Raw genomic sequence first — 11839 nt, 5'->3', positions numbered from 1 at the left:
ATTAATTAAAATTTAATGGAGAACATTTTCCAGTTTTTGAATAATTTAAATGGCATTTTTATAAAAGTATGGATTTTTTTCTGATATAATGTTCAGCAACATTATTATGACATTATGGCTTTCGCCCATATTTCATTTATTTGGGAAGCTGTTCCACCATTTAAACCAATTTTTAGTCATGTGATAGTACCTATATATAATTATCAGGACCTATTTCGAAGGACTTAAAAATCACTTTGGGATAAAGGAAGTAAATAAAAGATGAATGAAACTAATAAGGTTTATTGATATCTATGTTAACACGTCCTCTATACAAAACTTTGAAAAATATCTATTCTTAACACCTCAATTCCTAATTAATACTTTTTTTTAATAATGAAAAATAAAAAATATAACACTACCTTTAAATATTTATAAGGAACATTATTTTCTATAATTTCAATTTATGATTTGTTTTAAAATGATTTTTATAACAAAACCTTAACCAGAATCGATTTGAAATATTTTAACATAAGATTCGATTTTTTTTGTTTGACTAGAAAGAAAGTTAACACTTTGTGAAAAGCAACAAATCGATATACCATACATACGCCTAAAAAAACTATACATAATCTGTGCAAACTAAGCTTCATGTGATTTCTAGAAACTTATTTATAAGGAAAAAAAAAATACGAATTTGAAACAACAAAATTGGAATCCTCAAGTTTTTCATATTCAGTTTAATTTTGTAATTAACGTGTACTTTGGCACCGGTGAAAGGCATCTTTGTGTATTACTAATAAAATGTTATAGATCATATGCAGTTATAATTACAATTTATCGGTTACGGACTCGACTCATTAGACGGGCGAGTGAACAACTGGGACAATCATACTGTGTAACAAAAACATTTTAGGAAACTTGTTCGCAAGACACAACACAAACAACAAAAACACACGCGGCGGGCAGGTCGCGGCGGACAAGGTAGCGGTTTGGCTGCTCAACGCGTAAGTACCCACGACAAGTCGAACTCCCGCAGTTGAACATGAGTTTAGAGGGATACGATGTTACGATACTTTTAGCAATATTGGCCAATCGTGCAGGAGATTATCGTAAGGTTACGCGTAAAATATTGTTTTGGTTGCATCCACCAGCAAATATTATTATACAAAAGTTTTCACTTCGAGAAAGTTACAATATTTCAGATGAATTCGATGTGTAGATAAAATCATTGTAGAGAAGATTAATGAACAATTTATGAAGGATATGCAAAATTTTGGAAATAAATATTTTTTAGGTTAAAACTTGATATTATTATAAGGATTCGTTTAACATACATGACTTAGAGATGAGGCAGAAAAAGCAGTTATCTTAGAACAGTAAGTTTAGCCCTTTTGTGTTTTTAGGTAAAGACATAGTACGTCCACTATAAAGCTTTTAAAATGTATGTGTAAATTAAAGAAAAACCGTCGTCTACCAATACTCGTAAACACTCAATAGGTACTGGCTACTATATTAATGCGAAAAAAAAAATACTATGACGAGCAAGTTTTTATACATATTATATAATATAGAATCTCTTCAAATTTTAATTTCAATAGTATATTCTAACCTGAAGAGGACAAAGGCTTAATGAACAAAATTTGACATCAAATTGAAGCGATATCATTGGTTGAGAACTCGAATAATCTATGACTCGAAACTATGATATTTTGAACGTCGACGACACTGTTAACGGAATTTTGAAGTAAAATTAAAGTGGATATTAGTACTTAAATGGAATAGTGTTGTACCATAAATGAAGATATATTATTCAAGAACCGTTAGTAATGCACATTATAGCTGAGCTATTAGTAAAATGGGGGGGGGGGGGGGGGGGTGTAAATCTAAGGTTTATTATCCTTATTCCTTCTTCAATTGGAAGACTATAGTTATACACATTAGACTTACTTCTTTGCATTCATTATTTAAAGTTTATCTGTGCACAGTATCGTTTTTTTTTAATATAGAAATAAGTACATGGACAAAGAACACGACATCTTAGATCCTACTGTTGTCAGCGCATTAAAGATATACAAATTAACAGTCTATAAATGTTTGAGAACAAGTGATTCGGACACGGTTTGGTGGATACGTATATAGCAGTATAAAGTATTACGACGCTAACAGGAAGATGTTTTCACACATATTAAATTATGGTACTTGCCCGGGCTTTGAACCCGCAACCTCCGTCTTAAGTTTCGGATATAGTAAAGCTTTTCTTCCTCATCTAATTACCCACATCGTTCACGCAACACACTCCTACATCATTATGAAATTATAAATTCATTTGGGATTCGTATATCGTTATATTTTTTTCTATCACAGTTTGAGATCCGAACTTAATGTGACGTTAGTTACTATTTATTTTATTATGATATTAGTCTAGTTTAAAAAAAAAAAAAAACAATTATCGAAATGATCTAAAATTTAAAAGAAAAGTATCCATATTATTTAAAACCAAATTATACAGATATTAAATATGTTATTTTTATTAACTATTCTGTTTTCACGTAAACTATTCGTCGGTTAACGCTGGGAGAAAACGCAAAGAGCTATGGATGATAATGGGAGTCGTAGTCCCCAAAACATGTTGCGAATATCTCGATGCATATTTAAAAGTTTGAATAGTTAATAAGAATATTATGAAAGAGATACGATGCATTTAACAATGCGTCAATAAAAAAAAAGAAAATTGTATATATTAAGGCCGGCGCACATCTGGGGAGTATTCGCGCGCTTCTCCGCGTGCTATCTTGCGATAGTTATTATTATGTGTTCAGAATGGAGTGGAACTTCGTCAGTTTTCATATGTGAAATTTACACCGTCTTAATTTATTTATTTCAAACAATATGCCTATGCCTGATTGGAATTGAATTGTATAAACCTATTTTTGTCATCTCAATCGATAATTACTATTTTCAATCTCTCTATTATGGATAAAGTTTATTATTTAAAAATACAGTACTTAAATCGATATTATAATTTCGCAAATAGTGAAACGTAAGCAACTAATTTCTTAACACTGATAATAATCTGCCTTTGACAAAGACTGGTGTATTATGGTGTTTGTATGTACGTATATAGTATATTAAACTGCGAGAAATAATTCTAATTATTCAATTTTCAAAATGATATATTTTCCAAACATTGATAAATCATTCACTGTGAGTTTCTTGCCGATTCTTCTCGGTAGAATCTACATTCCGAACCGGTGGTAGCCTCCTTGAATAAAGTATATTTTGATAATCACACAATATCTACTTTCCTAAATAAATTAGTATCTAACGCACAAAATGCGTCCTGTCGTCTGGCGAGCATCGACGCGAGTTTGCCGACAGTCGACGCGCCGCTGGCCGGCGGACCGTGAGTGCTTAGCGCGTATATATGTATATACGTAATCGATTATTATCTGTTAACTATCCTCTGCATTCCACCGGGTGTGCGTTGGGCCTTAATAATATATATTTTTTAATTATGCATTTTGATCCTTTGATTTCATGTGTAATTTCAAAAAATGTAATATTATATTTATACTTGTAATCCGATTATACACGATTTTGAAATTCATAAATAATTTATCACAATTCGTTCATAGAACATATTTAAAATGTTTGAGCTCCTACGTAGTTAATTACATTCTCGTTTAGTAAGCGTACCAATTATTACCAGATCATGTAACAGCCTAGAATAGTTTATGATAAAATATGTTGCCATATTCAAAATAATTTTACTAGAAATACATTAATGTTCTAAATATAAAATATAATGGCGGGGATTTGACCATCCTCGACGGACGTTCCGTTGTTATTTCCCGCTGCGTATGAGAACTGGAATACGACCTTTTCGCCGTTGTTGCAGTCGACTGTCACACGCCTCAGGCCTCTTGTGCCGTAGTACGAATCTGTACCCTGAAAATAAAAATGTAACGAGAGGGTTAAACTTATTCACCGTTTTAAATTTAAATATTATATAATATATTAAATATTTATGACAAATTATTAGTTAGATTTTACTTTAAATATAATGCGTATTTTTAAAAATACTGAAGTGTGATCAGTTCTTTATTACGCGTCACGAACGATAGTAGATGTCACGTAATAAAGAACTGACCACAAGTTTAATTCATTTTTATGTTTTAAATGTTACCTTTAGCTTAGCACTGGCGATGTATGACGTGTTCGGCAATATTTCCACTGGCTCCTTGAACATGGCGCGGAAGGTGTCGTCAGTTCCGTCACAGCAGAATGTGGTCGTGTTGGAACCGCAAACTTTCTTAGTGGCTAAGTGAATAATCTGGAATATAAGAAAATATTATTAAAATAAATACATAATAAAATTATACAAATTATTACAAAAAGACACTAGTTCATTGGTTCTGCGCCGAAATGCTTCACGATTGTATATAGAACTTTGGGGGTTAGCCGATATAATTGCTCGCTACGTTATAAAGATTAAAAATGCTATCCCACGAGTCATGTGATGCTATCGCACATGCATGATATTCTTTGTGATTTGGTAACAGCAGAAGTTGCACATGTATGTGCAACATAAATCACTGTGTCCATTAATTACACAGTTTCAAACTACAATGAAATAAAATAATCTTAAATGTATCCCAAGTAATAAATGATTGAGTTATTTTTTAGGTTCATGTCTTAACTACTTAACGGATTATCATTAAATTAGGGCTGTGATACCTACCACCTACTAGTGTTGCATATCGATAGTCTACTATCGATAGTATCAATAGTATCGCTGCTACCAATAGTATTGCTTACAGAGAGCTAGCTGAATATTTTTGAGGTCAACTATCGACAGTCAAACTATCGATAGTTCTGCAACGCTGCCACCTACCACCTCTACTCGTAAGCGGTCGAAGCCGCAGTCACAAAGTGGTATTTAATAAAATACATTTCTCGAACCCTTTGATAAACTTTTCATGCCTAGCTTGTCTTACTATTCCTTTTCATACATTTAAATAAAACCTTTTAATAATATTTTTAAGACTTACTTGCAAATGTACTTCATATTCTGTGGGTCCAAAGTAAGATCCATACAGTCCAAAACCAACAACGAAAATTCTCTGATCAACAGTAAACCTTATCCTATCAGTTGTGCCGCTGTAACCCCACCGAGACTCAGTCTGGGAGAACCTATTCACCGTCAGTTCTTTTCCTGTCATACAGCATCTAGGTGTGTCTAGGAAACCAACATTAGGCTTTGGATTAACGGTAAAATAAAGGAAGAGCTGAACTATTTCTCTATCATCAAGTAGACCACTCTGTGCAGGACCCATTGCGAATTCTTCTACAGACATTAATGGGAAACGTATGGCGTGGAAAGCTCTTCCGAGAACCATTCTTTGGTTGTTAGGTGTGACCGGTAGTTGACGTCGTGTACATTCAGCCTCGGACCAGCGTAGAACCGCTGCGAATATTTTCGCCTCTCGTATGCGTAAAGTATCTCTGTAAGTATAAGACATATTCTATGTTAAAATCTTTTTAATTATTTAAGCATATCATATATAGTTCTATTGTAAATTTTGAGTTTTTTCTTAAAAAAACAGCTCTGCAGTTGTTATTTAAGTACACATATACCTAGCTACTAGGTCTTTGATTGATATATGGATTTTTTATTTTAACAAATGTCAATTATCTACTGTTTTTTGTTACATAATTTATATTTATTAATATAAATATGTATTCAAATTGTTAAGTACATGGCTGAAAATATTTTAAAATTTTATTTAATTATTAAAATAATTATTTATCTCCTGTTTCACTGTTTCACTGTTATTTATTTATTAGTTTTATAAAATTATTTGCAGTTATTTAATAATAAGATTTATGAATAAATTTAAAACCCATCAGTATAACTAAATACAAAAGGGACATAACATGTTTGCTCCTAAGGTTGGTGGTGCATTGGCAATGTAAGGTGGTTTGGTATTGGCAGTGTAAAATGGTTAATATTTCTTACAGATGTAATTTCTATGGGCAGAGGTGACCATAAGCCATCAGATGGTCTATTTAACCATCCACTTACCTTTGTCATAAACACAAAAGTAATTGTAATGCGTCTTAACTTTGATACTCAAATGAAAATATTATAAAACATAACATATTGTGTACTGTACTTTCTAAATGTGAAGCTTCATAATATTTATTAACTCAAGAACATTAAGTGCTTAAATATATATACAAATATGAATTAAAAATAGTTACTGTATATATCTTGACCGCATGGAATAAACAAAAAAAAATAATTTAAAATGAATGTTATTTAAATATGAAAGAAGTTCATCTTCCTTTGTGTGAATCATTTTTGAGATAAAATGTAAGAGTTAAACCTACAGCTAGGTAAATGAACTCCTCCTTTTTTTTTTTCTACCAAACAGCTTTAATACTAGTGAGCACTATTAATCACTAATCACACTAGGCCATCTATCAGTTGTTTATAACAAAATCTATTGAGTTTTATTATGGTAAATATTTCAGTCTGTTACATTTTCATATAAGAAAAATTTAACAGACTGAAATATTTACTTTTATGGAATGTCACTATTAAAATATTAAATACCTTTCTAAAACTGCATTTAAAGTGTCTTGATCTATGTCGGTAAACCCTTCAGCATTCAAAGCATCGGTTGTGTTCTTGTCAATCATTTCCAAGCAGAGTGCAGCTAGCTGGGGCTCATCAAACAGCCTCGCTTGTGTCAAGAGCAAGAAGGCATTGTCTGTGCCAAGATTGCTCTTTAGAAAATCAACACAATGTTCCTCTAAAGCAGCTACAGCATACTTCTTTGCAGTGTACAAAGTTGTCATAACACTCTCTGGTCCGATTCTAACTTCGTCTGAATAGAGGAATTTTAGTAAATGTAAGAATGCTGCTGGCTCAACATCAGGCAGTTCGACTTCATCAGATTTTGTAGCCAAAACACCATTGAACATCGCGTCAAACACTGCACTGCCAACGGAAAGTACAAACTTATGCGCCGGTATGACTTGCTGATTTGCATCTTTTCCTACAATGAAATGAACATCTGACAGTATTTCATTATTAAAAAGGAAAGACAATCGTTCCTTAACGGTCGTTTTTGTCGCTTGCCAGTTATGCAGACGACAACCTGTGTTGTTTGTGGGCTGAAGGTTCTCTATTGCGGACGACGACGGCATAGGCTCGTTCGCGTGACCGTTTTCTTCGTCAATATGACTGCCTTGTCTTGATTGTTGATTAGATGGCAGCATATTTTGAGGAGGGTGTTCTTCGCCACTCGCACCTTCCTCGAGCCTTACGTTTAAAAGTCTATTCACAATATCATTCTTGGAACCAGAAGCCATAACTACAGTTCAGTATCGAACATATCACACAATCGCCGGTCGATTTAGATTACGCCGTCTACTTAAACACGAAGATGCAATCTTATTATTCGCTACATGAAATGAGGAAGTGAGGTAAATGGGAACTGCTAACAAATCGTAATTACTCTAGTATGTTTATGTATTCATTTAGTCGACTTTCCGACAAGATTTTCTCAATTTTTGACAAGTGCGATAACTAAAGTGACAAATGAAAGAGACAAGCGACAGCTGACTTGACAATTGACATAACTATTCAATTTTAACCAATTTTAATGTCGTGCTAAATCTGGGAACCTTAAGATTATTAAAAAAAATCTGAAATCAAATAATAAATAACTATTGAATTATTAGTTTTCTTGAAACTTTAAATATGTATATATCTTTGTTTCAAATCTTATGAAAGCTTTTCTAACTTATTTTATTGGATCGTTTTTATGAAACTTTGCACATACATCGTTTTCGGGACAATACATTATGATAATTTTAACTTAATAATAAACTTTTCAACTTTTATTACAATTTTCATTGAGTTTGGCTCATTCAGATGTTATTGACTAGTTTCATTACATACATAACATAAGCGTCAAAATTATATGGTATTACAATATTATTATGATATTAAAATACATTAATTAGTGAGTTTACGGATGAACGAATAAAACGATATCCTCCTTCTTTGTTATATTGAGTGTTTGTAAACAAATACAAACTGAAAAAAATATAAGCGTATAAAGCTTAAACGTTTCTTTCGCCGGTTCTTTTTACTAAGACTTCGCTGTCTATCCGTCTATCTGTCACCAGAGTGTATCTCAAGAACCACGATAGCTAGATATTAAATATTTATACTAGATATTATATATAATTTTTCACAAATTATGTATTTCTGTTGCTGCTATCACAACAAATACTAAAAACAAAATAAAATAAATATCTAAGAGGGCCTCCCATACAACAAACGCGATTATTTGCCTTCTTCCTTCCTTACTCTACTCTTCCTGTTTTATTCAACAATTAAATATTTTACATAAAATTTTCTTATATTTAGTGTGTCGCGTAATGCACTTTTTTAGGTTTTCGTACCCAATATGAAATAAGTGTACCTTATGTTGTTTACCTAGTGAATGGTACGGAATCCTTCGTGCGCGAGTCCGATTCGCACTTAGCTGTTTTTTTTTTATAAAATAGAACAGGATAATGTGCCACATGATGGTAAATGGCCAACATCGCCCGTTGATATTTTTGACATCCCCAGTGCGCCGCCAACCTAGGAAACTAAGATGTTATATCCATCGTGCGTTGTTCCGTAGTTATACTGACTCACTGAATCTTCAATCCGGAACACAACCATACAAAAGTAATTGCTATTGGCGATAGAATATGTGATGAGTGGGTGGTACTTACCAAGGCAGGCTTGCACAAAGCCCAATAGCCAAATGAAGGTTCTTCTCAAGTTTGGGTATTTTCATTACCAAATCGGTGATAGTTTCTAATTTGAAACGCAGTAAGTAAGTGTAATGCGTCTAAGTTGAATAAAGGATTTGGAATGGACTCCTTGAGCGTATATCGTCCCCACTCCTTGCACAAACTTTTTTTTAAAATAGGAGCATTTAATTTGGCCTATTAAAAAAATTAAGGTTCATGTCAAAAAAGTATTAACAACATTATTTATAAGAAGAGCAAAAAAAAAAATAATTAAAAAAAAGGATTTATTACATTCATTGCAATAAATAATATATTTTAAATTTTAAATTCAGGGACATAGCGGTTTGTATCGTCTCATGATAAAAAAACTTTGACCGTTGTATATAAAGACATTCTGTAGTTTATTTAGTATCAGCACTGCACCCGTGCGAAGCCGGGGCAGATTGTAAACTATAAAAAAAAAAAACATCAAACAATAATACCTACTTGTAATAAAAAGTATGAAAAAGGCAATCATCAAGATATTATGACAGTCATATAATATTTTCTTCCATTTTCCGGGGACATTATATAATGCAATATGCTTAGAAGTCAAGTACGCGTGTAAAACAAAGATACGCCGAGCAGCAGTTTTATAGCCAATGAAACTGCTCTGCACTGAACGTCGACGGTCGAAGGTGTATGGAAATATAGAACTGAATATTATTTTTTGAATTCTGTAACAGTGATTACCTGTAAAATATAATGTAGCGTTTTATTAACCTTTTATTGAATTCCACGTATGGTTCATTCTTATGTCAATTGATTTAATTCGGTTAAATCATTTACTATTATTTGCAAAAGTCATAAGATACGTTTTAATCTATATCAATTATAAATATTTATATTTTTTCATTTTGATCCAATCGTATCGCTTTAAATGTAATTAGTAATAGAGGTCATTAAAGACTCTAAAATTTGAATGTATTATAATGATAGCAAAAAAGCAAACTTTTTTTTTCGATATCACTTTAATATATAAAAAGTAATTTATAACAATTTTTTTTAGTAGATAGATTTTTCATAGTAGGAAACTTAAAATGTAAAAAGCTATTTATCTTTCTATGTTTTTGTTATTATCGTGGTAATCTCATATTTTATGTTTATAACGTTGAATTACATATAATTATGTTTAGTAATCATTTACGATAATTGATTATTATTTAATCATATACTATTATACACTACCTCAGCTGGAAGAGGCCCACTGCTGGACTCCCCAAGGCAAAGAATCTCCACTCATAACCACATATGCAAATTTATTTTTCATCAAACAATTCTGGTCTTTTTTAGGTCTTTAACATATTTGGTACGTCATTGGGGGCACGCACGCGCGCAACGGTCGATTCAGCTAACAGGTGCTAGCCCAGCAGTCGAACTGTCGCCTTCGACAGGGCTACTTCTTACACCTGCAACCTTGTTAAAACACTAAATATATTATAGCTCTGTGTATTATGACAGAGTAACTTATTAAAATCTTTACAAAAACCTTTTAGCTCAATCGTTAATCGTAAACACCTGTTATTATTAACTGATCAAAGTTTTACCCGTGTGCCACTAGTTGCGTTAATAAATTCAACAGGCGCTCGTGTTGTTTTAAGCTTGTGAAAAATCTTTGAAAATTGTATTTTAACGTTGTCCTGTTTCTATATTGTTGTTAATATTTCTATTGTCTTTATATGAATAAAAATCTATTAATCGTAATAAATAATTTGTCTATAAAAGTTTGTTGATATTATATTCTGGTTTCATAAAAAATAATTGATTATGAACGCTTTTGAATGAAAATGACGCAAATATACTCAGTTATGTGGATTATGATAAACGCGTTGCTGTAATTTAAATGTAAGTAGATAAATAATTTATCATATGATATAAAAATTTTTTTATGTATAAGAAAATAAATATTTTAATCCTCAATACATAAGGAAATTTTCAACATTTTAATCTGTTCTATATAACTATAGTATTTAATACTAAATAATATTGTTAAGTGAACATCTCATATTGATGTATTTATTTTCTTGCAATTTACATATGCAAAAACATATGCATATGTATGTATATGCATTTTTTTTTATATTTTACTTGATACATTTAGTTCAACATCACAAAATAGAAAAATAAACTCTTGTTGTTAACACGTAGATCATTAATATAATATGTAATATAATCTGACATAACGTTTATTACCCAAATTCTATAATATATCTTCACTCCTTATTTGCTAGTATCAATATGGTATAACCCAAATATACAACATATTAATTAGTCATTCTAAACAATATTCTAGGTTTAATATTGAACTTGTAACATAGGTAACGATGAAAAAATTGTTGTAAATTGAATTCGTATATAATATATTGATATTAAAAATATTTAAAATCATGTGTTAATATTTTATAATTATTAAATATTTAATTAAAGGTATTTTTGTTTTAGTAACACAATGTTGAGTCCGAAGATTCAACGATCGATTCGAGTCAACGACGGTCAACTGATAGCGCTGTCTGAACGTGCGCAGTATGACCACTCACAGGTAAGAAACTTACGAACAAGTAAGCATAATCGACTTTATATGGGGATTTTGTAGTGTAGTGTTTTGTTGTTTCGAATATAACATAAATAATGATGTAAAGGAAGATATTTCTGTTTATAAGTAAGGCCGGAATATGTTCTAGTAAAAACACTTTGAAAAGGTACTTATTATCCTACAAAAAAATGCTCTCACATTAATAATAATATTATGGTTCGTACGTCCTTTTACACGGCGACGGACTGTCGTGAATTTTTGTGGGTATATTATTAATGGGGATATAGGTGACTTTTCATCGCTGAAGGTTATTAAATAAAGGAGTGAGTTCGTAGATGATCAGGACCGGATTAATCACGTCGAGTCCCTTAGCCAAATGACTTCTCGAGGCCTCTTTACTCTTTTTTAACTCTCTAAAATATATTACAGTTATAACATCAGCCTAATCAAATTAACAATGTA

General features: G+C 31.6%; 2 protein-coding genes across 2 annotated transcripts in view; one reads left to right on the top strand and one right to left on the bottom strand.

Moving 5' to 3' along the window:
* Window positions 1-3070: 3070 nt before the first annotated feature.
* On the bottom strand, window positions 3071-7576 carry LOC113402198 (BTB/POZ domain-containing protein 2-like). The gene is made up of 4 exons (XM_026642384.2): window positions 6602-7576; window positions 5034-5487; window positions 4169-4315; window positions 3071-3930 (listed from the first exon to the last, which is right to left on the bottom strand). The coding sequence occupies exons 1-4, from the start codon at window positions 7360-7362 to the stop codon at window positions 3772-3774; spliced, it is 1521 nt and encodes a 506-aa protein (XP_026498169.1). The 5' UTR covers window positions 7363-7576; the 3' UTR covers window positions 3071-3771.
* Window positions 7577-10235: 2659 nt separating this feature from the next.
* The window catches only part of LOC113402214 (ras-specific guanine nucleotide-releasing factor 1-like), a 36860-nt gene continuing 35256 nt past the window's right edge, over window positions 10236-11839 (top strand). The window contains exons 1-2 of the mRNA XM_064217000.1: window positions 10236-10689; window positions 11287-11383. Of these exons, the coding sequence (XP_064073070.1) occupies window positions 11294-11383 (90 nt within the window). The 5' untranslated portion in view covers window positions 10236-10689; window positions 11287-11293. The remainder of the gene's footprint in view (window positions 10690-11286; window positions 11384-11839) is intronic.

The sequence above is a fragment of the Vanessa tameamea genome, chromosome 14, assembly GCF_037043105.1.
Source record: "Vanessa tameamea isolate UH-Manoa-2023 chromosome 14, ilVanTame1 primary haplotype, whole genome shotgun sequence".
NCBI lineage: Eukaryota > Metazoa > Arthropoda > Insecta > Lepidoptera > Nymphalidae > Vanessa > Vanessa tameamea.
The sequence above is the reverse complement of the archived record's forward strand: the minus strand, read 5'-3'. Positions and strand labels throughout refer to the sequence as shown.

Coding starts and splice junctions, on each gene's coding strand:
- LOC113402198 (XM_026642384.2), bottom strand. CDS start 7,362: ATGGCTTCTGGTTCCAAGAATGATATTGTGAATAGACTTTTAAACGTA. Junction 5,488..6,601: donor TTAAATGCAGTTTTAGAAAG/GTATTTAATATT, acceptor TTATACTTACAG/AGATACTTTACGCATACGAG. Junction 4,316..5,033: donor AATATGAAGTACATTTGCAA/GTAAGTCTTAAA, acceptor CTTATATTCCAG/ATTATTCACTTAGCCACTAA.